At 33.7% G+C, this 26,014-nt stretch overlaps 1 protein-coding gene across 1 annotated transcript in view; it reads left to right on the top strand.

Annotated features, from left to right (window-relative positions):
- Nucleotides 1-26,014, top strand: part of LOC136030150 (ubiquitin carboxyl-terminal hydrolase 28-like) — a 58,673-nt gene extending 32,659 nt beyond the window's left edge. Inside the window, exons 9-15 of the mRNA XM_065708853.1 lie at nucleotides 330-436; nucleotides 4,844-5,062; nucleotides 8,048-8,238; nucleotides 10,888-11,055; nucleotides 21,609-21,732; nucleotides 22,701-22,881; nucleotides 24,528-26,014. Coding sequence (XP_065564925.1) covers nucleotides 330-436; nucleotides 4,844-5,062; nucleotides 8,048-8,238; nucleotides 10,888-11,055; nucleotides 21,609-21,732; nucleotides 22,701-22,881; nucleotides 24,528-24,682 — 1,145 coding nt within the window. The 3' untranslated portion in view covers nucleotides 24,683-26,014. The remainder of the gene's footprint in view (nucleotides 1-329; nucleotides 437-4,843; nucleotides 5,063-8,047; nucleotides 8,239-10,887; nucleotides 11,056-21,608; nucleotides 21,733-22,700; nucleotides 22,882-24,527) is intronic.

Raw genomic sequence — 26,014 nt, 5'->3', positions numbered from 1 at the left:
GAGATATATTTATCAACGTATAGCCTTCGGACAAAAAGTCTCCAATTTTTTAAAAAAGAATAAAGAGATAATTATTGTAACATGCTGTATACTTGGGAGTTAAAAGCCATAAACCTAACAAAACTGAAGAGGAAAGCCTAGTTTTAATAACATATATATATATATATATATATATATATATATATATATATATATATATATATATATATATATATATATATATATATATATATATATATATATATATATATATATATATATATATATATATATATATATCTTCACTAGGTTGATACAACCACCATAAATGTATATGTGTATTTTTATAGGGTCTAATTTTGAAGATAACTTACCTTCGGATTTAATGCAATTCGTCGAAGAAGATTCGAAAAAGCTAGAGGAAGAGTGCCAAGCATGGGATGAGAAGCAGAGGGAGGTTAGTTTCATAAATTTTTTTTTTTATAAATTTTGTCTTTAGAGAATGGCTTTAACTTACTTGGAAGGCTACTAGGCTACATGAATGACCTTTCGATGATAGACCTACAACCCAAATTATAGCCTGGGAAGGTCTTGTAGTTCCTACCTCCGTCTCTTCCCTATTGTAACCATTAAAAGAGTATGTAAAGACAACTGTACCTCTATTAGCCTAGATTTTGTATTTATTTTTTCTTTAGTTTGTTTGTCGTATTGTATGGACTGCAAGAACTGTTATGTCTCCTACTCGTGGACTGCAAGAACTATTATGTCTCTTACTCGTGGACTGCTAAATTGTCTTGTCTTTGCAAGGCGATCCCCATGATTTGAATTGGATTACAAGCCAGTATTTCTTTTATTTTTAGTTATGACCTTTAAGCTCCATCTAATCTGTAATCCTTATAAATAAGGACGTAGTGGAGTTAGTAGGTTGAAATCGTATTTCGAGGACATCTTTTCGAGTTAATGAAAAGTAACTCTTCTTCTTTTCTATTTTTTCTTTCTTTTTTCTGCGGTGCTGAAGCTATTGGAAAACAATACCTTAGAAGGCTTAGTTTTTATGCCCGCCTCGAATCTTGTGTCCATTTGAATGTCCAATAAATTTGGACTTGTTAAGTAGAATACATTTGAAATCCTCGAAACACCAAGTTGTTACAGTTTTAGATCCGAACTGACCAATGTCAAAATTTAGCAGTTTTAAATAATAACAAATATTTAACAAAACACGCAGGTTTTTATACATATCCCTTCCTTGAGGCCTCCTTGTAATTTTCTTATTGTTTTGTCGTTGCATCTTCAAACAACAGTTATGATGAAAAAAAGACAAAACAAGGAATGTTGAGTCTAGTAATAGAACATATCCTTGATAAATAACCTTACTAGTCAAACTTCTGAGACAAAACAAGGAATATTGAGTCTAGTAATAGAACATATTCATCATAAATAATTTTCCCTTACTAGTTATGCGTCTGAGACAAAACAAGGAATGTTGAATCTATTAATAAAACATGTCCTTCATAAATAATTTACCCTTTTTACTCGAACGTCTGAAACAAAACAAGGACTGTCGAGTCTAGTAATTGAACATATCCCTCATAAATAATTTCCCCTTTCTACTTGAACTTCTGAAACAAAACAAGGAATGTTGAGTCTAGTAATTGAACATATCCTCCATAAATAATTTCCCCTTTCTACTCGAACGTCTGAAACAAAACAAGGAATGTTGAGTCTAGTACTTGAACATATTCTTCACAAATAATTTTCCCTTTCTACTCGAACGTCTGAAACAAAACAAGGAATGTTGAGTCTAGTAATTGAACATGTCCTTCATAAATAATTTCCCCTTTCTACTCGAACGTCTGAAACAAAACAAGGAATGTTGAGTCTAGTAATTGAACATATCCTTCATAAATAATTTCTTACACTACGCTGCCTCTGTATTTATAGATAAAATGAAATTAAAATATAAGCAACGGTAAAAGTTTGAATTAAGATAGTGAAAAAAAAAATGTGTGTTGAGGGAAATTCGCACCCTGAAGCCTTTATCTATACATAAAGAAAAAAAAAAGAAATCTAAGCCATATAGCTAGAACATACAAGAAAATAACATAGAGATCAAAAACGCTATGTAACATACAAGAAATAGGAAATTTTCTTGTATTTTTTAGGTGTATAAGATATTTTTTCTATACTCTTATTTTCATGCCACGTAATTCTCAGAATTCGAGTTAAAGTTAGATTCGTGAAGTCAAATGAAAGAAGTTTAAACAGCATAAAATAAAATTGGAGTTTAGTAGCCAATGATAAATGGAAATAATAACGATAAGTTAAAGATGTTAATAACTCTTTTGAAGTCCGATAGATTTCTCTAAATTTGGTTTACAAGATCATTATTTTTTAATCTGCTTTCTTTAGTAATGAATATTATATCAAATCCTGTAGAAAAAAAGAGAACAATGCTCAATCAAGAGTAGGATAATTGATTATCAAAGAAACAAAGCACAAACACTGTTTTCATTATATAGAATGCTGTTAATGTAGAAAAGCTTTTTAATATTCCTTGAAATATTATTAATAAAAAAGCAAGTATATTTGGTTTGGATATGATGACATGATTATCATAACTAGCTTACTTTTACTATGTTCTTTTCTCTTTCTTTTCTTACTCTTTATTAGCCTTTACTTCTATGTCAAAATGGCCTACTTACAAAAAAAGGCTAAGGGTTTGGGAATCTGTCACTTTTTTTTACTGTTTTTTATCGTGAACTGTTTGATTCATTGCTCATAATCTACCTCTAAAGTTTATTCAAATTTTGCTCAAACTCTTCAGTGAAAAACCTCCAAAATGGACAAACATTGTTTTAGTCCACAAAAAGTGTCGTAGTTTTTTTTTAACCATTGGATTTCACTATTCTGTTTATTTTTTCAATAATTTTGAATATAAATTATATATGTAAATGTTGAAGAAGGAGGGTGTAGCCAAGGATCAATCTTCCCTCAGTTTTTGCGAGCACTGTTATCTATATGTATATAAAAACACTCAAAAAAAGCTTGAGAAAATAAAAATATGAAGTAGCAAAAAAAAAAAAAATTAAGGAAAATGGTCTTTTAAGTACAAAAGAACTAAAGAAATATATTTGTTATTTGATGCATTACCATAAATAAATCGCTTTTGAATTAATGTTAATAACTGTTTGTACAGACTAGAAATATATAAAAAAAAAAAAAAAAAAAAAAAAAAAAAAAAAAAAAAAAAACAACTTAAAATGCTACCTCATTCCCAATAGTTTGGTAATACTTAACAATGAAAGAAAATACTGCATCTGCAGCTGTTTAGTCGTTAATGCGTGCTTTCTGTTTTATTGCTAAACAAATTTTCAGAAAATTTTGAAATTTTGTGACACTAGTTTTTAGCTTAAGAATTTCTAGGTTTTTAAATGGCGTCCTCTGCACGGGTGTCAAGAGGAGAAGGCATAATGGGCTGCTGCCTTCCCCCTTTTATTGGACCAGACTGCCGAAATATATAAAGCGGAAAATTTTGAAATACTTTCATTATAAAAAAACCTTTTCTTTAATCTTTACCCCGCCTCTCTGGAGTTTTTTTGTTTATGGCTCCTTCTCTACAGTATATTTGTTTCGGTATTCTGCATCGCTCCTTTCCTTTTGGCTGGTATGATATGACACACTGCGATATCGTAAGCTTGCACAGAGGAATTTCCTTCTTAATTACCAGAGGTATGAGATTTAAATCTCAAATGAGTTCCACGCTCATTGCGTATGAAGAAAGCATGTGAAATTAGCGACAATTCTTGCAAAATATTGTTCTTGAAATAAGTCCCGTAAGTGTCGAAAATCATGACGTATGAGGGTTAGTTGCGATACCTATTTCGAGTTCCAAAAGATCACCCTCATCGAATATTTTGTTGTTTATAAAGTTACAATTTTAAAGTTATCCCATCGTTGCTGATAGGCCTGATAGTCGTATCTGGCGTTTTCAAAAGCCTGAGGTAATTGTCCAGAATCGTTTGGCAAACTGTTCCCAAAGGAAGGACCAGTATGATAATGTAGATCAGCGTGGTCGAAGTGTAATTGAGCGTACATTGACCTGCCTATACTTCCTTGTAATGCTTCTCAGCAAAAGCTTTTAGGCTATTAATTCAGAAGTATGAAAATGTCAGATACGACCTTTAGGTGTTACAACGACTGTATGTTATGGTCTAAATTTATTTAGTTGTAATTGTAATGCTTATGAATTGTTACTAGAATTTGAGTTTTAATGTCAATTCAATGAAAACTGAAGCTCAAGGAAAAATAATGATATGATAGGCTACGCTTGAAAACTGCATGCGAATCACCCTACAAAAAACACTTGGCCCTTCAACTCATTAAATGTAATTTTAGATAATTGGAGTCGACTAAGCTGATTACTTTTCAGTGATGCAGGTAACACTGAAGTATCTGTTTCAGCCGTTGATTGTATTCCATCTAAACAATCAGAACCCCATGTAATGTTGACGTATCAAGTTGCCCAATTTTTTCAATTGTCGAATAAAGTTAGGTAATGCCGAAAATAATTGGTGAAATAGTTGGTCAAATACTATTTTCATTTTCTTGGGAAGTTGTTGATTTTAAAATGAAACTTTTGGTAATGGATCCAGACACTTAATTTTGTACCTTTGGAATACGTTTAAAACTCTTATCTTTGGTCCTTTCTTATTTTATGACTTAGAAAATAGTCCAGTTTAGATCCTCTTTTAAACTGATTACTATAATAACAAAATTCTTTCTTCATTATATTCAGGGAATTTGTATTTACTTGATTTTCAGTTGTTCTTTCAGTTTAATTTGTTAATTATGCTAATAATTTTAGCCAATGGAAGTTGATGAAACATCCACTGTTAATGCAAGCAACGCCGAAGTACCCAATTCAGTTGTAGTCTCCCTTCCAACTCAATCAGCAGAGCCTCAAATTGATTTCAACAAGTGGGAATTGGCTCCTCCTGGTTCTAGTTTCAGCATCGAGCAAAGTAGTTTAGAAAAAGTTCAGGAACATCAAAAATATGAATCTGCAAATGAAATGTTTAATGCGGTAATATTTATGTTCGTTTCTAAATTTGTTCTTTGTTTCTATGTTTTTTATATGGAATTAGAAGATAAGACCTAATATTGGGTTGGTTTACTTTTAGGGCGCTGAATCCAAATATGCCATTAATTGTTTTTCGTGAGGTATAGGTATTATGAAATTGAATTCAAAACTAGGGTTATATTTATTCTTTTTTTTAACACTCGGACTTTTTGCAAAAAACTTTCAGAAAATCATTACGGGAAAACTGGACGTGTAAAAAAAAAAAAAAAAAAAAAAAAAATCTGAACACAATTTTGGAGTTTAGAAGTAAAAAGAATAAGAGATTGTGTAACAATTAGCCCTTTTCTAAACCCCGAAACACAAATTACAGTAAAAAAGAAAAATTGGAAGATTATTACCCAAAACTGTTGGTGACGCAAGGAGTGTGAAATCAGGTTTGAAATCAACAGACAAAATTCCGCATGAATCAGTCCAGTCATTGGATGTCGGTAGATTAAAGAGTTATTTCTATGGAACAGAGGCGTTAGGATTGAGAAGATGATAACTGCTGATAATTTCACTGACAAACTCTCTAGTAATTGATGATAAAGTTGATATAAAAGTGGTAGAAAATGAATAAAGAAATTGGTAGTGTACAGGGTCTAAAAGGAAAACCTAAAAGGGAAGTACCTCTAAGAATTTAGGATGGTCAACTAAAACTAAAATTTTTCGACTGGCAATTTACATTATGACTTTTAGTCTCATATTTTTAATGAACTGAAAAAAGGGATTAATTGAAAGATAATAATCCAAGAGATAAGAGGGACTGGGAAGAAATATATCTAGAGAAAATCAATTATTTTGTTTTGGAATTAGATTTTCTATTATTGATTAAAATAATAAGTTGAGAAAAGGACCTAAAATTTTATATTTGATAAAAAAAATGACTCTGGTGCTAAGCCTGACTATGAAAAGAAATAATCTAAAACATAAAATTGTCAGCTAGTGAATTAACAGCTATTAAAAGGAGCTATTTGGTCAAATATTCCTGCTTTGCCATCTTTACGGCTGGGAGAAACATGCAAAAGGATAAAAAGACTAAGAATAAAGAAGCTGTGACTACCAGAAGAATGCTTTAGAACTGTAGGTAAAATTAAAAGAAAAATGAAAATCAAATGAAATAAAAGAAGACGTAGATAAATGATGTCAATTAAAATTGCTAAAAGTGATATTTGCGAACTGGCTAGCAATGTCGACCTTGCTTTCAATTGAAATTGACGACCAACAGAAAGTTGTCGGCCTCTACTTATGAACTGGCAAGAGTTAGATAGACTTAGAAGGCAAACCCAGGTTACTTGTAAAAATTGTATCTGGCTAATAATTGTCAGCACGAGATTCAAACACTTAACCTTTTGGTTTTAGAATAACCTTGAAATCTTACTCTCTTTATTTTGTACTCAAAGCTTCAAGAAATTTATAGTATTTGAAAACCATGCAAAAACGTAGCTAAGACACAAGTATGGATACCATTTTATTGAAATGAGTTGATTTGGACAATGAGGGTGCAACCGGTTTTCAAATATTCTACTTCCTATTTGGTATCCGTGGTAGCTTTACTAGACGGTTTTATACGCTGTTGGATATTCGTGGTTATTACTTTTTTGTTGTTGAGTCTCTGCTTGTGCCGAATAACCCCCTTGAGTTTAAAACTAAAAAAGGCGAATAATAAAGTTGAACATTAAGAGATCCACCCTCTCACATGAAAGGCAAAGATGTAACTAAAATTAAATGTAGTTTACACAAATTCAGAGTCACCAGTAGCTTTTAATCTCCTTTTAGGCTATGATTTTCTTCACTTCTTTAAATTGCTTTAAATTTCAAATTACTTTCTCTCATTTAATCTTTTCTAAAGGTTATTTTATTTATCTGTGGCTATTGTTTTGTAGAACTTATTTTTTAAGTATATTAAGCCTTTTGTACCTCTTCTTTTCGTATTAATTTAATTGATAGACCTTTTAGAGTTTCCTTGTTGAGATTTTGTATTTTGAAGCTAGAGTCATGTTAGAACTATTGGACTGAGGTCAATTTGACATGTCATGTCTGAGTTATTTGGAATGTTAATGGACTAGATATTTTGTTATTATATTGGATATTAGAAAATTAATTAATATTATTTTTGGAAACTAAGATATCAAAATCCAATATGCAAAAGATTCAGAATAGAGTTTTCATTCCTAATCATCTATATGCTTGTCAAAATTGAATTGGTGAATGTGCCAAAATACGGAAATTATAATAAAATCATTTTATTTTATTTCTTTAGTCGACGATCTTTAGTATATATTTGCAAAGCTAGTCTTATAATTGAACTAAAGTGATCATTGGGCTTCTGCCATTCTGACGTTGTTGCAATGAAAAAAAAAATATTCCAAAATTTTTCTCTAGCGTGAAATGACATGATACTTTTATACATACGAAGAGCTTCGATAACTTCTTGAAGAGTTCAGCGCTACTAGCGGATATACATGAATTAATTGTTCGTCAACTATTCCGTCAACATCATCATCATTTATAACACATGTAATACAATCTTGAGTTTTACAGCATACTGAGAAAAAAAACACATTGTTTTCCTTTCAAGAAAGATTAGTTTTGTATGTTTTAGACATAAAATTCGTCTTTGGTAATGTTAATTAATTTTCAAAGTCGTGTTACCTGTTTATGTTCGTGAGAAAGTGGTGCTAATAGTAGTTAATCTGAATGGCGGTACTAATTTGAATATATTACTTATCTGCATGAAAAAGGCTACAGTGTGGATTCTTTTTCTCAACGAAAATTGGTCTAAAGCACCCCCATAGAGAAACTAGAAAAATGCATGCTTTCTCACGTTTTGAACAACCCTACTATCCCTAGTTTAGATCTTCTTCATAAACCCAACCCTTAAACTTGTGTCCCCCTACGTGCTTATAGATTCCATGGTGAACCTAAGTTTGTGTGTTCTTTATTTAGTTTTTCCAATATGAACTTTCTGTTTACGAAAGTGTTGCTTCATCAGCATCTTCACAAAGTCAAGAAGATCGACGTGTGGATAATTTCGCCTGTTACTTGGTGGCTAACGGATTTATGAAGTTTATTCAGCTGGCGTGTTTAGTCATGATGAATAGATTTTTGGCATTGACATCCGCTGACGGCAACAGAGAGTGAGTTCTTAATTATCATTTTTTCTCTAAATAACATAATTCACTGTTGTGGAGGCCCTAAAAATATTTGTCAAATAATTGCTCGCCTGTAATTTAGTTTTATTTTGGCAACAGTGATTGAAAGAATCCGTTTTGAATGGTGTTGTACCTAATAAATCTCTATTTAAAGTAGTCTTTCCTGACTCTGTTCCTTTTAGGCCCACGTATTTATCTTGTTATCATGACAAGGGTCTTTTGAATCTCTTCGTAAAAGACAGCCATGGGAGTTACTTAATGTTAATTTTATCAGCCCTTTTCATCCTAAGAAGCAAGGCTGGTACTGGTGCCGGAAAAAAATTAAATAAAACCTGCCCCTTTAATTGTTTGAAAATCACTAGACAAGCAAAAATAAGTCGAACCAATGGTTTCTTCAAGCACGTATTCGTTTTTATTTTTATCTTGGAGTGATTTAAATTTTTTTACAATTACTGTTATATTAAGAAAATGTGAAAAAAAAACCGCTCAAACAATTTTGCTCAAAAAGGTCTTGACTAAGGAGAGAGAAATAATCCTAAAATTAGTAATAAATTGCTAGAGATGACAACCCTGCTAAGAGAGCTTTTCCTGATTTTAGTCTAGCGCAAGGAGGTCTTGCGCAAGCATAAGGTGCGAGTTATTTATTTATTGTTATCCTTCTCTACTAACAGGTGACAAATATATTTCACTATTAAACTTGTTCCGGCTGTCTCCTTTTGGAATAACTGTCACTCATCACTAATTCATTTTGGAATAACTGTCACTAAAATTACTTAATTCACTTCAGTATTAATTACAAGTCCTCTATTAATTAATTCCTCTTTAATCAATGTGGTCGAAAATGAATCGCAAACACACACAAAGTAATGGCTGCTAATGTTACGTGCATTACGTGTATCTACGTGTATTGCAGACTTTAGCTTTTTGGTTTGTCAAGTTTTGGATACAATATTTTATCTTTTAAAACTCTTTATGGACTGGAATCAAGCCTATTCCTACAGCTTTGATTTTATCGCATTATATTGAAGAATCTGGTCACTTTTGGAATGGTGCTGCCCATAGAGGAAAAGCATTCACACCAGAGCGTAATAGCTTCGTTATCTTTGACTTGTCAAAATTATAAGTAATATTTCCTTAAATGTCGCATTGAATTTGAACTGAGTGCTCAAGTAATGCATACAATTTTCATAGCACAATGTTCGAAAAGCTCTGGCTCTAAAGATTCAAATTTAATATGTTTATTTATGTGTAAGAATCAATAAATAATTCCACAGTACAATTACAGTTGAATGAAAGAATTGTAGATTTGAATTTTGATATTATATAGTTCTTGATATGCAAAATGCTGTGTGTTTTCTAAGCCATCCGGCCAGAGTCCCTTCTAATTTTCTTTCCCGCCAACCTTGGATTTCTCCTTCATTTCAAAAATCATCTCAGTAGTTTTATCTGCCAAGCAAAGGCAACTACACGAAGGTAAAAATATAGATTTTCTGAAATAAAGCTACTAACGATTCGGTGTTTTTTCGTTCTTGTCTAAAGCAAGAAAAAAAATTCGTATTGAGAAAAAGTAGCGGTTTGACCCTAAATAATTTGTTTATAGACTATGCTTTAGCAATTAATTTCATGTATACTATATACTCTTTTTTAATTCAAAACAAAAGCATACATACATATATTCGGATGATAATAATGATGAAAAAATGTGAGGTCCAAAATTTCGAATTGTGAACTCAATTTACCTGTTACTTGGAAGATTAAATATTTTATCCCCAATGTTAATGTATGTAGCTTATTTTTTAAAGGGGATTTCCCATTACTGTTGTAAAGTCAGTTTAATAGTTTATCACTTAGATTTAAACATCAGTGTTCAGGGCACCTATTGGGTGCATAGGGGACAATTGCCCTCCTGAAATGTTCAAGAGAGTGAAATAAGCTCAAGTTAAAAATTTGTTTGTTTCTCGTTGACATTTGATCCAATTTGGTAGAATTTTCATTTAATGTTTGTGAGGGTCACTTTGTTTTGCCACCGTCTGTCGCACCTTGCAGGTGTGTACCCCCGTATTTTGCTCTTTTTAATAGTGCTTGATAATTCCGAAGAACTTGATAATATGCCAATCATAGTAGTTATTTTAGGCTTTCAATGGACAAATGTTTCAACATTGCAAATTTGTTGCTTTAAAATTGGTATATTTATATTTTTCTAGGCTAGTGTGTTACGCCATTTTTTGGCCATATTTAGCAATAGAAGAGCTCATTTCTTTTGACGCCAGTGACATGTGTGTTTCCCACATGCACAAACTTTAAACATTTTGTCTTAGAAAAAATAATATGTTTTTTTGTTCAAATGAAAAAAGTTGGGAAGCTACTTAGATAAATTTTTTTTATATAAACAAGTAATGATAACAATTAAAAGATATACGTTATTTGATAGCTGAAGAGTTGAAATGTATTCTGCATGTGCTTTTGTTGCTCTTTACGTTAAAATAAAATTCTTTGAAGTTAAGGAGCTAATATTTAACATTCCTAAAAGTAGTGCGTTACCCTGTATCCATTGTTGGAAAATTCTTTGCCATTGACCATTATTCTGTGTCTTCTTCTTCTCTTTGTATTTCCATCGTACCTTTTTTATTCTAGGCATCTTTTGTTGCTAGAAATTACAACTAATGAATTGAATAACCAACTGAAAGTACTTAGACCAGAAGAGGCTGACGAATTAACGTCGTTGAATAACTCTTACAAAGGATTTTTGATCGATGTTTATGCCTTAATCTATGCTGTTGAGTGTATTCAGAAATTGCACAGGCAAGTTTTTCACAATTGTGTTTATTTGGCGTATTAGTGTTGCTGGCGAACGTCGAAATAGCCATTTGAGGTTTAAACACCTTAATTGAAAACTTTTTAAAACTGGATTGAAGTTTACCTTAAGGATGAGTATTGTGAGTGTCAAAAGATACTGCATCTCTTCCTCTGTAAATAGATTTGCTTTTCTGTTTTGCTGGTAGGTGAAAGGGGGGTCGTATACAAGGGTAAGCATTGTCAGTTTTTGGAAGATTCTTTTTCTTTTGGCTAGCTGAACTGTAAGAATTACGTTCGCAACCCTTATTTTGAGTGCAACCTAAGCAGAAGGCGAGATAGGTAATATACGTTTTTAAATAGTTAATCTGCTTGCTTGTACGTTTTTCATAGCCCCCCCCCCCCTCCCGTCGTGATCTGTTCCAGTGACTAGCAGATTTCATTTAATCTATTGCAGTTGCTTGTTGTAAGTTCCGTGATTTCTAGCCAATAGTAGTGTTAACGTCGCTCGTTTTTTTAGCAACATACAAAATTGTGCTGATTGGTCATGACTGGAGAAAAGCGTTCACGGGCTAAGCATGATATTTGAACAATTTTTTCAGCACTATCAGAAAACTATAAGGTCTTGAAATTATTAGTACTTCTTCTTTATAAAAGACACTAAAGCAGTAAAAAAGTATTTTCGAATTTTTGGTATTTTGATTTTATTGCACGAGTTTTCAGGTACCACACTCTCTAAACGGAAATAAAAAAACGAGTTAATTACGAGCACCATCGTATCAACCATAATCTTTCATTTCGAGGCTGGTAATTCCGTGTTCTTTCCATTTCTTGGAAACATGGCTTCTTTTTTAGGAGATTACAATAAGATCAAAAATTAAAAAATTGTAAAAAATATCGTTTGCCAAATATACCAAAATCTGTCAACAACTAGAACCCATTAATTTTCCTTTTTAATTTAAAACAGAGCAATTATCACTAAAAGAAAACTAAAGTCTGTAAAATTGCTGGATGAGGGGGGGGGGGGTTAAGAGGCTACCGGTCCCATGGGATTTACTTCTTTAAGAGTCGATTTTTGGGACTGCCTTGAAGAGCGGTTACCGTAAAAGTGCTGACAGCGTGGTTAGTTCTTTACAAGGACTTACTAAAAAAAAACGAAGGGTTTCTCCTATGTGTGATACATATTTCATCGTGGTTGTAGCGAAAAGAACGATCTTTAGAACATAGTAACCGAAAACTTCTAAACCTGTTTTGAAAAAAAAGGGTATGTAAGAAAAAAGCGCCATTTGAAGTTGATTCAAGAATGGTAATTATTATTTATGGTTTTAGCCGTAAGGTAGTTCCTGTATAGGGTTTTCGGCCTTGGTGGTTCCAATGGTGTTCTTTTTGAATTGATCTGATGCCATTTTTCTAGTGATTTCAGGCTGTTTCTTGAAATTCCCGTTTAGTTTTCATATTTACGTTTTACTATTGAGACTAATCGAGTTAATAGTTACCATTCCTTAATCAGCTTTAAATGGCATTTTTTTCTCCTTCGCCAGGTTTTTTTTATGAGTTTTAAGCTTTTTGTTACTATTGGGCGTGGTTTGTCCAACCACGATATGTTGTTTTTATGTTTGATATCATCATTTATTTTAATTGTTCTTGATAACATTTTTTGTTTATTATCTGTTTAATGAACAAATCCTTCTCTCTCTTTATACCTGCCACAAGGTGAGACGCAAAAAGAAATTTGCATATCTGTAGAATGAGCATCGGGTTTTCCAATATTCTCTAAAATGTTCATGATTTAATGAATAAAATTAGAAAAACTATTTAATTTCATTATTTCAATGCTATTAAATAAAAAAAACAAGTTTTTTTTAACGGTAAGTAAGGAGCGACATTAAAACTTAAAACGAAAAAAAATTATTTCGTATATGAAAGGGGCTGCTTCCTCATCAACGCACCGCTCTTTACGCTAAAGTTTGACTCTTTCTCTCAACTGTTCTTTTTAAAACAGTAAAAAACTTTAGCGTAAAGAGCAGGGCGTTGATGAGGAAGCAGCCCCTTTCATATACGAAATAATTTTTGTTCGTTCTAAGTTTTGATGTCGCTCCTTACTTTCCGTTAAAAAAACTTGTTTTTTTTGTTTAATTTCTGAACGTTTTTGAATCAATGCATGTTTTGATTTTGGCTCTCCGCAGATGAATAATTAAAACGAAATTTGTTGGCTTTCTCATAGTTTTGATCGAATGATTTTGAGAAAAAAAGGAGCGGGGGAGGAAGCCTAGTTACCCTCCGATTTTTTGGTTACTTAAAAAGGCAACTAGAACTTTTAATTTTTTACGAACGTTTTTATTAGTAAAAATATCCGTAACTTAAGAATTAACTTACGTAACAAACTTCTATATTCTTCTATTTTTATTATGTATATGAGGGGGCTTGTCCCCTCGTTAATACCTCGCTCTTTACACTAAAGCTTAAGTTTTGTCCCAATTCTTTAAGAATGACCCCTGAATCAGAAAGGCCGTAGAATAAATATTTGAAATTACTAAAGATACTTTAGCATAAAGAGCGAGGTATTTAGGAGGAGAAGAACCCCTCATATGCGTAATAATCTCTTTTCGTTTTAAGTTTTAATGCTACTCCTTACTTTTAATTGAAAAACGTTTTCATGTTTATTTTTTCATTGTTTTTTTATAGTAATGCTAGAAAATCCTGCGCCCTTTTCATTGAATTTCTCTTCCCCCATGACTTATTCCTCCAAGGAAAGATCCTCCCACATAGCCCCCTCCCCTCAACTCCCCCCCAGAAAAAACTAAAAAAAATCCCCCTGAAAACGTGTGTACACTTCCCAATAACCATTCCTGTATGTAAACAATGGTCAAAGTTTGTAACTTGCAGCCCCTCCCCTGGGGACTGTGGGGGAGTAAGTCATCCTCAAAGACATAGTTGTTATGGTTTTTAACTATGCTGAACAAAATGGCTATCTCAAAATTTTGATCCGTTGACTTTAGGTAAAAAATGAGCGTGGGAGGGGGCCTAGGTGCCCTCCAATTTTTTTGGTCACTTAAAAGGGCACTAGAACTTTTTATTTCCGTTAGAATGGGCCCTCTTGCGACATTCTAGGACCACTTGGTCAATAGGATGACCCTGAAAAAAAAAAAAAATAAACACGCACCCATGATCTGTCTTCTGGCAAAAAATACGAAATTCCACATTTTTTAGATAGGAGCTTGAAATGTTTGCAAAAGGGTTCTCTGATACGCTGAATGCGATGGTGTGGTTTTCGTTAAGATTCTATGACTTTTAGGGGGTGTTTCCCCCTATTTTCCAAAATAAGGCACATTTTCTCAGGCTCGTAACTTTTGGTGACAAAGACTAAATTTGATGAAACTTATATATTGAAAATCAGCATGAAAATCCGATTCTTTTGATGTATCTTTTAGTATCAAAATTTCGTTTTTTAGAGTTTCGTTTACTATTGAGCCGGGTCGCTCCTTAGTTCGTTACCACGAACTGTTTGATTTCACATTATTTACATTGCATTATATCTCATTATTCACATTACATTATTTCAATAAATAAAATTAGAAAAAGTATTTATATACATTTGTCTTTAAATACGTTCTGAGACCATACTGGCTATGCATGACATATGAGAACAAAGAAAGGGAACAAAAAATGAAAAGAGAAAAAACAAATAGGTGAAAAAACGAGGATTTTATCAGCCAGTAGCTAAATATTGAGAAACAAGCAAATATTTCGACAAGGACCTCCGCCAATTCGTCCTCAGTGCTCAAAGAAAACAAAGAAAAAAAAAAAAAAAAAAAAAAAAAAAAAAAAAAAAAAAAAAACCAGCAAAATCTAACCTTTATAAGTGACCTGCACGAGAGGAAGACAGATACTGACTCAACCAACAAAAAACCAAGTTTAAATCAATGAAAGAGAAGTTACCAATTAGATTGAATAAGTATCCTTTGCCTTGCAACAGATTTCGCCTGTCTACAATTTCGGTTTTCATTAGATATGCGGACATGTTGTCTTAAATTAGATTGAGCGGAAATATTCATAGATTCTTTTAATATTAAATTATTATAAATTGGGCTTAAGGAAATATCTCCCGTGTCTCTATTTATAGCCAAATTTCTATTTATATGTTTTTTTATCTCAATAGCCTCTTTAAAAGATTGCGGTAGACCATTTACAGTAGATATTAAAGTTGCCTCTTCAAAAAGAACTAAATGGGCAGGATTTTCGTATATATGCTGGGCCAGAGCTGAATCAAAGTTGTCATTTTTATTTTCCAATCTCAGGGACTTGTCTATTGAAATTTTGTGTTCTTGCAATCGTTCCCCTAGTTGTTGATTGGTCCTTCCAATGTAAAATCTTCCACATGAACAAGGGACTCTGTAGACACCACTACCTAGTATAGGGTCCGTTTTATCCTTTCCCGAGTTGAAAAAATGTTCAACTTTTTGTTCAGTTTTAAAAGAAACAGAGAGATTATGTCTTTTTAAAATTTTTCCAAGTTTGTCGCTGAGTTTTGATACGTATGGTAATGTAGTGAAAGTTTTTTTCTCAATTGCCAGTGTACCTGAATCAAGGGGGACGGGCTTCCTGTTTTCCTGTTTAATCTTTTTTAATCGTCTATCTATTATATTTTCAATGAGGTTGATTGGGTAGCCATTGCAGAATAGAATGTCCTTAACATAGTCTAACTCGGATTTTACATGATTACGTGAACATATTTTTAGAACCCTGTCGACTAAAGAAATTACTACCCCTCTTTTTACACAAGGAGGGTGATTTGACGAGAAATGTAGATACCGATCATTATGGGTTGGCTTTCTATATATAGAAAAATCCAGGCTGGGAATATTTTTTATAATTAAAACATCCAAGAAAGGGAGCTTTCCTGAATCTTCCAGTTCTATTGTGAATTGAAGATTCGAATCAAAAGAATTCAAATGTGCCAAAAAAACTTTTAGAGAGTTCTGACCATGTTCCCAAACAGCAAGAATATCATCAACGAAACGAAACCAGAGAGAGTGTTTTAAGGGGAAACTATGCAAAGCAGACTGTTCTATGAAATCCATGTAAAAATTTGCCAAAAAAGGAGACAAAACAGTGCCCATGGGCAGGCCCTTGACCTGAAGGAAAAATTTTTCTCGAAACCTAAAATATAAAGAGAACTTGTTGCAAAGACGTACAAGCGTCATTATTGTGTCAATTTCCAAGGTTTTGTAATCTGCCCAAGTAGAATTTTCCTCTAATTTTCTTTGTAAGGCCTGTTCACATTTATGGACATCGCATGAAGTGTACATGGAAATTGCATCAAAACTAGATAAGATAGTTTTTTCTGTTATACTATGATTTTTCAGCTTCTCAACAAGATCTATGGAATTTTTTATATAAGATTTTTGTGTTGTTAGAAGATACTTGAAAATTGTAGCTAAGAATTTTCCTACGCCTGTAGCTGGAGAGCTATAACATGCTACAATAGGACGTAACGGAGTATCCTTCTTATGAATTTTGGGTAGACCGTAAAATTTCGGGGCTGAACAACCTTTTGGTTTACAAAGAAAATTAGAGGAAAATTCTACTTGGGCAGATTACAAAACCTTGGAAATTGACACAATAATGACGCTTGTACGTCTTTGCAACAAGTTCTCTTTATATTTTAGGTTTCGAGAAAAATTTTTCCTTCAGGTCAAGGGCCTGCCCATGGGCACTGTTTTGTCTCCTTTTTTGGCAAATTTTTACATGGATTTCATAGAACAGTCTGCTTTGCATAGTTTCCCCTTAAAACACTCTCTCTGGTTTCGTTTCGTTGATGATATTCTTGCTGTTTGGGAACATGGTCAGAACTCTCTAAAAGTTTTTTTGGCACATTTGAATTCTTTTGATTCGAATCTTCAATTCACAATAGAACTGGAAGATTCAGGAAAGCTCCCTTTCTTGGATGTTTTAATTATAAAAAATATTCCCAGCCTGGATTTTTCTATATATAGAAAGCCAACCCATAATGATCGGTATCTACATTTCTCGTCAAATCACCCTCCTTGTGTAAAAAGAGGGGTAGTAATTTCTTTAGTCGACAGGGTTCTAAAAATATGTTCACGTAATCATGTAAAATCCGAGTTAGACTATGTTAAGGACATTCTATTCTGCAATGGCTACCCAATCAACCTCATTGAAAATATAATAGATAGACGATTAAAAAAGATTAAACAGGAAAACAGGAAGCCCGTCCCCCTTGATTCAGGTACACTGGCAATTGAGAAAAAAACTTTCACTACATTACCGTACGTATCAAAACTCAGCGACAAACTTGGAAAAATTTTAAAAAGACATAATCTCTCTGTTTCTTTTAAAACTGAACAAAAAGTTGAACATTTTTTCAACTCGGGAAAGGATAAAACGGACCCTATACTAGGTAGTGGTGTCTACAGAGTCCCTTGTTCATGTGGAAGATTTTACATTGGAAGGACCAATCAACAACTAGGGGAACGATTGCAAGAACACAAAATTTCAATAGACAAGTCCCTGAGATTGGAAAATAAAAATGACAACTTTGATTCAGCTCTGGCCCAGCATATATACGAAAATCCTGCCCATTTAGTTCTTTTTGAAGAGGCAACTTTAATATCTACTGTAAATGGTCTACCGCAATCTTTTAAAGAGGCTATTGAGATAAAAAAACATATAAATAGAAATTTGGCTATAAATAGAGACACGGGAGATATTTCCTTAAGCCCAATTTATAATAATTTAATATTAAAAGAATCTATGAATATTTCCGCTCAATCTAATTTAAGACAACATGTCCGCATATCTAATGAAAACCGAAATTGTAGACAGGCGAAATCTGTTGCAAGGCAAAGGATACTTATTCAATCTAATTGGTAACTTCTCTTTCATTGATTTAAACTTGGTTTTTTGTTGGTTGAGTCAGTATCTGTCTTCCTCTCGTGCAGGTCACTTATAAAGGTTAGATTTTGCTGTTTTTTTTTTGTTTTTTTTTCTTTGTTTTCTTTGAGCACTGAGGACGACTTGGCGGAGGTCCTTGTCGAAATATTTGCTTGTTTTTCAATATTTAGCTACTGGCTGATAAAATCCTCGTTTTTTCACCTATTTGTTTTTTCTCTTTTCATTTTTTGTTCCCTTTCTTTGTTCTCATATGACATTTGTCTTTTTTATATTTATTCTTACTCCGCCATATTTACTTTATGTATCATGTGGGGGAAAAATAAAATAAATAAATAAATAGCAAAGGCAGGTGCGGAGGAGACTTTTGACATCGCAACTGAAACAACGCATTTTAGTCAGTGTTTGTAGGGAAGTGTTGCCCTTCTTAATTACACCATCAACATGTGCGGTATAAGAATAGTCTTTGGAGAAAATGACTCCCAGTATTTTCACTTTTGACACAACAGGAAACGGGACTTCAGGGGAGGTAAGGTCTCTTTTTAGGGGGTTTCAGCCGGATTATTTTCGACTTTGTAGTATTAATGGTTAGATTGGACTCGTTACATTGAAAATTTAGTTCATCGAAAATGTCACTAGCAAACAGCGCTACAGGAGTATTACCTTCAAGTAGATAAGAAAGCATGGGAGATAAGCCATCTACAAATTTATACCTTTCTTCATGCTCGTTCAGGATGTAGTTAATGATAGCAGGAAATGTTATGCCTGCAAGTTTGGTGCCTTGTGGGGCCCTGCAGGTTGTATCAATCCAGTCGGAGTCATTGTCTTCATCATGGAGGGTGAATACCTTCTGCTGCCGTCTAGACAGAAAATCCAGTTGTTAGAGTTTGACGCTTGGCTTCAAGTTAAGGCATGCACTGAGGTGAGATAGAAGGTCAAAGGCTCTGAGAAAGTCGATCACAGTTAGGTCAACAAAACAGCCCGGGGTCTCTTTTGACTTTAGAATACGGCCGAATATTCTTAATAGGTAGACGAAAGTTCCGCATTTAGAGAGTCCTCTGTACTGATATTTGTCTATGGATTTACGCACTTGAGCGAACAGGCAGCGAAGTATGAAAGATTGCGTCACTTTCGCAACCCACGGGGTTAGGAAGATGGGTCTCAAGTCATAACAGCTCTTAGGTTGGTTTATCTTCGGGATAACACGTGTGTGTGCTTTTTTCCAAAGCGAGGGAAACACTCCGGACGCAAAGTGCTGATTAATCAGAGTGGAAAGGGGTAGAGTGAGGAAAATACCAATTTTATGGATGAGTTTTGTAGTGATTTCGTCGGGAAAAGGTGAGACTCCTGTTTTTATTTTTTCAGCTTCTTGCACACATCCAACTCACTTAGTTTAATTAAACTCTCATGGGGGCAGTCTTCAAGCAGATATTCTTTTCCTGGGCAGTCACAAGAGGAAATGTAGTTTATATAGAGGTTAAGAAGGCGTTTACAGCACAAGACCCCAGTAATCGTCCGCTATCGTTTGTTATCGTAACAGTAGGTTTTGATGACTTTCCGCTTAATTTCTTGACGGAGCGGTGTCATTTGGCAGCCTCACTGTTCAGAAGTGGCACAACTTTTTCACGGCCATATTTAGTTTTGGTGTACCATGCACACTACTTGGTTCCGTACAATTGCTCCTTGGTTTGCTTTACCACGTTTGTAAAGATAACGTCGTTCACGAATTTTAGCTTTTATTGCAGGGATAATCCATGTTTGTCGTATTCGCTCAAGGTCACTGTCTTTGTTGTGAATATTTCAAGATAGTTAGAGTAAAGCACGTAAAGAGTAAAGCAAAGCGAAGAGATAGACAAGGGAATTGGCACATGGCCCAGATAACCTCGTGGTTCGGGTTAGTATATTCGGAGAGAAGTTTGTATGAAATGTCTTTCCGCGCATAGATTCCAACATCTCCATCGAGTCGGTAGTCACCTCTACTGCTACTCGTGCTGAGAAATGAATTATATCCTGCAATTTGTCCTGAGGCATCGTCAAGATTCGAGATTTCTATTATAGCAGGAACTGCTGCGTTTTCACCACGGATTAAAACTTCGAAATCTTCCAGCTTATTACAGAGAGATCGGTAATTTACCAGAATGAAGTTCGGCGTGGTGCAGTGGGACTCTATTGGTCTCAGAACAAGTTGAGTTTCTTGGATGTCGCTCAGGGGGGTCTCGTCAAATCGCTTTAGTTTTGGAATTTCAGCTGTTTTGGTCAGTTGAATTTTTACCAGTGTTCGACGAGAAATTAACTTTGACGATTGAAGGTTAGCATGTTTTGTAACAATTATTGGAACAGCTTATTCCGCGCACCTTCTTCTTTCATTTCTCCCTGCTCGGCATCCACGTTTCCTCCTTTTCCATCTATTTATACAAGTGGTTGAACCGCCATCTATGCTTCTTTTCAATAAGTGTAATGTACTAGCAACGCCAAAGTAGATGATGCTAAAGCGGTGGATTGGAAACGCAGTCTAATTAAGTCATTTTTCTGTATAGCGACGGCTTGATTGGGGTGGCTCAGGTAGTAAAAACTACAGAAAAAAACTGCAAAAGGTTATACGATTTTCACTCTAGAGAGCATACATCTGAAGTTCCAGTGCCTCGCTAGCAATGGAGAAAAAGAAAAAAGAGGAGATATCAGTGCTACCCATGCAAAAAAGCGATTTTCCTTGTTGTTCAAGCCAGGAGACTGTAAGTCTCCTGTACAGGGTTTCTGGTCATGGCGATTTCAAAGGTGTACCATTGTTTCGATCCGACTATGTACTTTTGTTTTGATTTTAAGTCTCTTAAAACTAATTTAAATAATAGTTACCATTCCTGAATCAGCTACAAATGACAGTTTTTCCTCACTAACCGTTTTTTTTTAACGCGATTTTTAATTTTTGTTTACTATGGGCTATGTTGCAGCTGGTGTTGTAACCATGATAGCCATATTTTCTTTGTGTAACTTACCGCCTTTTTAAAGCTCGAAGGGGACTTGAATTTGATTAATTATTTCCCCAACTTTTTTTTTCAGTCATAGAGCCTTGTTTTGACTATTGTTTAGTCTTTTTCTCTCTATAAATTTTTGAAGTTAATAAATTGGTTGATCTTACTGGTTTGTTGCTTCAATAACACATACTCGTTTCAATGAGCGCCTGATCGGACAAGGGTTCCTGCAGTCATTTTTTGCGTCGTGTCTTTTTAAGGTGATGATAGATACCCGATTCACAACTTTCATATGTCTAGAAATAGTTGTGGTTTCAAATTACCTAGAAGTTATCCGAGCTTTCTTTTTTCTGATTTTCTAATTATTTTTTTACTATTTTTTCATGAAGCTAGTTAAAAGAAAAGCTTTAAAAGAAGCAGAAAAGAAAACAAATCTAGAAAGGGATAGGAACTGAATTAAAAATGAGCATTCCAAATCTAAATTTCATAATCAGCCTTAAAAAAAAGTAATCTAAACTGATCAAAAAAAGGACTGAGAATCACTACACCATGTAATTTGATTCAATGGTTTTTCTGCCTTGATCCCAGCTTGAATTTGTAGTCTTTCTTGTTTCCTATAGTCTTTTGGTTAGTTGCTCAAATAATTTGATTGAATATTGAATTCTATGATTTTCTTTTTAGATATGATGAGTGTATTCCTGTTTTATCGAGAGTTTACTTTGATGGGAGAGCCGATCGAGAGCTGGGAGAAAACCGACGGATAAATGCATCTGTGATATTTGCGTGTCTTAGAAAAGCTTTACAGGTAATCTATAATTTGCCCTAAATTAGCTCAGCATCTTTAGCAGGTTAGTTTTGATGAATCCCTCATTTCATCACCTTCATTAGTAAAAAAAAAACAAAAAACATTTTTTAAAAAAAGGAGAAAAAATACGCCTTGTATATATACAAAAATGACTTCAAAAGTTTTACGTGTAAGCTTTGGCAATAGTGTCGTGAATATTAGATAAAAGCTCTCATCGAGTGACAACAAAAAAAAGGAAGATTTTTGTGAATCAATCTGTTGGGCTGCGTTGAACTTGAATATGGATAATTCTTCTACAATTGTAGATAATCAAGCTTTTTAATTATAATTTAGATAATCTAGGTATATATGTCTAAAGCATGTGCCGTCAATTGGAGAGGAGATACTTTTTGGTATTTTTATTGAAAAAAAAACTCACCTTCTTAAAATTTACATTTCTGAAAAAAAAAACGAGAAAAACACCATTACCATATAGACAACTTGAGAACAGAATTATGTAAATGACAATGGATTTTACTAATCAACCAAGCGTGTTGAGCTTAAGAGAGTGGACCGAGCGGAAGAAAGAAAAGAAAGAACACGGATCAAAATTACTTTGGGGGTCAGTTAGTTTAAAATTAAAATTTGTTTCACCTTTTATTCAACTTCCCCATTCCTATTTTTTACACTAAATTTGAGTTACAACCAAAGACATTATGACACTGTTGACAGCAAATAACATTATACTGTGCTATGTCTACGCGTTCTTTTTTGGGCCAGACACAGTGTTTGCCACGGTACCCGGTGTACACCTTAAAGACAAAGCTCAAATGAACACCACGTCGTTATTTTCAGGCCTTTCATTGGTTGTCAAAATAGTCAAAGGTATTTACATTGCTTTTATGGGAAATTTGAATTAGCTAGGGTTTCTCAGTCTAATTTTACTGATATGTTAATACAACGGCTGTTTTTATGAAGTATAATTTTAGGAGCTGAATGCCATCTATATTTCCAAATTTCGTGCCGGTAAAGGGTCAGATCAGCTGACTGGGGAAATTCAGTGGTCGTTAGTGCCTGGTTTGGTTGTATTATCTCAGTCAAAGGATAAAGAAGATGAAGGGGTGGTTGAATGTCTTCGAGGTAGCTGGTGTGCTCTTTTGGATGGAATAGGTAAGTTGTTTCTTACTTAGCAAAATAGGTTAAGCTTTGTATGAAGAGAAAAAGAGTATGCAGAGCTAAATCCCTTCAGAAGTAAATTCTTCCCCTCCGTCCCCTTCAAAATGAACCTTTCATTTGCATTTGTGTCTATTTATGCTTTATTTGAAACAAGGCTATTTAAAAAAGGAACAAAAACTATCTGAAGCAGCAGTTTTACCGCTTCTACCATGAAATAAATAAAATGCTTTGATCTTGCAGATGTAGTGATGTAGTGAGATCTGTAAAATGGTCTTGCAGATGAAGTGCGATGCACTTTATTGTTATTTGACTTGCCAAGAGGATAAAAAAATTGATCAGAAACAAAAAAATTAAGTACGTCTGAGGACCTTTGGAATATCACTCACAATTATAAAATAACACGTACATGGGTTTAAGTGCTTTTGCAGTAAGTTATATAATAACACTTAGTGAGAAATACTATGTTCAAAGAAAATTCTTACATAAATTCTTGTTATTTTTTTGTAAAAATATGTTTTCGTTTACTATTTGTGTTGTCTTTGTACTTGTAGTTACGAATAAAAGCTATTTGAAATAGATAAAATAAATATCCACTCTTTTTGGTCGATGGAAGCTTTATCTAGTGAAATTTGGCCGTCGGCCTATGATATGCAATTGGAGAAATTTTACCATATATGTCGTAAAAACTGAACCCGTTTAGCTATATCTTTTGGTAATTTGTAACTAGATTACAGATGGATTGTTTTTCCTATCCAGAAGAAGGCATTTTGACATAGTTACCACTTGTCGAATGTTTGTGGGAACGTCATTCATTTTTGGTTATCTTTTATCAGATGCGTACCTACTGATCGTTAGGTTCAAGTCATATTGGCATCGTGGTCTTAGGTAGATCATTTTCTTGCCTTTGTACTAATTGTCTTTTAGAAAGGCAGTGAGTCTGAAATGCAAGAAATATATGGTCTTTAGAACTCATGATTTTAAATATACGTTAATTGTAAAAACGTCATCTTTTAATCTATCATCACTTCATTGGAGAAAATATGGTGGTTCCCGACAGATATATGATTTTATCTCATGAGTGTTGGGGTTATTTCTTGTTGCTAAAACGACACATTTGAAGGACTGAAGTAATTCAAGAGTTGAAGGAATGTGAGAATCTCCCAATACCTGTTAAAACATCTATATAGAAATAAGGAGCCAAGATTTAGATAGCATCGCCATTAGCTGTAGTAATATTGCTGTTAGTATTGCGTCGCCATTACTAGTATTGAATTTGAGCTACGTTTATGTTCCGGTGAGCTATGTTTATGTTCCGGTTTCCATTTATAAAAATGTCCAAACTTTTGCTGTTGCGAGTAGGTGTGGTGGCTGTGCATCCTATTGTACTATTGTACATCCTATTTACAATAGTAAATGATTCCTAAGACCGCACAGGCTGTGCAAGACAAACTGAAGAAAATTTTGACGAAAAAAAAAACAAGGATATTCCCAGCCAGTGAAAAAAGATATAAACAAGAGACTATAAATATGCAAATATATTGTTCGAAACTGTCCTCAGTGCACTAGTAAAATAATGAAAAATAAATAAAGTAAATAAATAAAATAAATAGTAAGAGTAACTTACACAATTTGTTTTGCAGGTGATGTAGCCCTTGAGAAGATATTGACGTTGATATTAGATTGTCGAGAAAGTCGAGATTTGTTAAGCCACCTTCCAAGCACACCAATAAATCGGATTGATAACCTACCCAATGTATATAAAGAAGCCCTAAATATTGTTGGTGATAAGTCATAGTACATTACAGAGACGCTTATATTTGTTTTCTTGGTTATGAGCTATATGTGAGTTATTTTGTGAAAACTGCTTAATTAGCTTCTTAATTTATAGAAAGAGTTGAGGCAGGTATCTACGTTGTTTTGTGTCTAGGCTGGGCTGAATATACAAACTATGTTGCTTTATCGGAAATATCATGTCACTGCGTTACTTTGGCTGCAAAAGCCCTACATGTGTTGTGTAACATTTTTATCAAGCTGAGGTTTATGCCCTAGCCGCAAAATTAGGTATGCCCCATCGATCTATGCAGTCTTGTTTTCTGTATCTCAATTGATACTTATTTGGGTGAAAGGTTTGGCCAAAAAAGATAACCACATTTCTCAGCCTTGAAAGCTTTAAAAACTATTTTCTTCAAATGATTAATGTTCTTAAGAGTGGATGTAAAAAAAAGAATTTTTATTTCAGTTTCTTTTCTCTTATATAAAAGTTGTGTGTTGTTGTCTCAATCTTTTATATTATTGCAGCTGATTTATTTGGGATTTCATTTCACTTCACCATGAAAGTGCTAAATACCTAAGGAAAAAGAAGTATGTCCGGGGGTTATTTTGAATTGTTCGAATTTCGTCCCACAGAAAGCTTTGGTGTCCATCTTGTGGGTCATTTATTCTATTTGCTGCGAAGCTTGTTTATGAGTCATCCAATTACTTTAAGACACTTGAGCCTGTCGAGACTTTTATAGATTATATAACTCACGTTCTGCATATAATCCCTTTTCAGGTAATGCACGCATAATTATTTTATTTTTTCAATTTTAGAGGCCGTCCATTCTTATTATCTCCGTTGTTAAAAATGGGATTTCCTTTCATTTTAAATTAAAAGTACTAGGAATCTCAATAAACGAAGTATATCTGGGAATCTTTTTGAATTGCAAGAACCAGGCCCAGAGGGAAGTAGTTTATTAATATTTTGTGTCATGTAGTCTGGTTATTAGCGAGTTTCTTTGTGAACATTCAAAATTTAGATTCAGGTGAACAAAAATATGACAATCCTCAATGTAGGAAGTGAATCATGAATATGTTCTGCTATTTATATCCTGTATTTTCTGAAAACTACCTATCCTACCCACTAGATTTTACAATTCCTGCTGTGATAATACATCAAATGTATTCTTTGATATATTTGGGTGTACTAAGATTTACATTTCTAACCTAAGCATTCTGCACATGTTAGCCAGAACTGTTTTCTGTTTAGAAAAAAAAATACTAAAAAACTTCTCTACAATCTTTTTTGTACGACTAAGTAAACAAGTATATTTATAGCCCGCAATGTTACAAAAATGAATGCAAAGTGAAG

Source organism: Artemia franciscana, chromosome 8 (assembly GCF_032884065.1).
Source record: "Artemia franciscana chromosome 8, ASM3288406v1, whole genome shotgun sequence".
Lineage (NCBI taxonomy): Eukaryota > Metazoa > Arthropoda > Branchiopoda > Anostraca > Artemiidae > Artemia > Artemia franciscana.
Note: the sequence above shows the minus strand (reverse complement) of the source record. Positions and strands in the feature narration are given on the sequence as shown.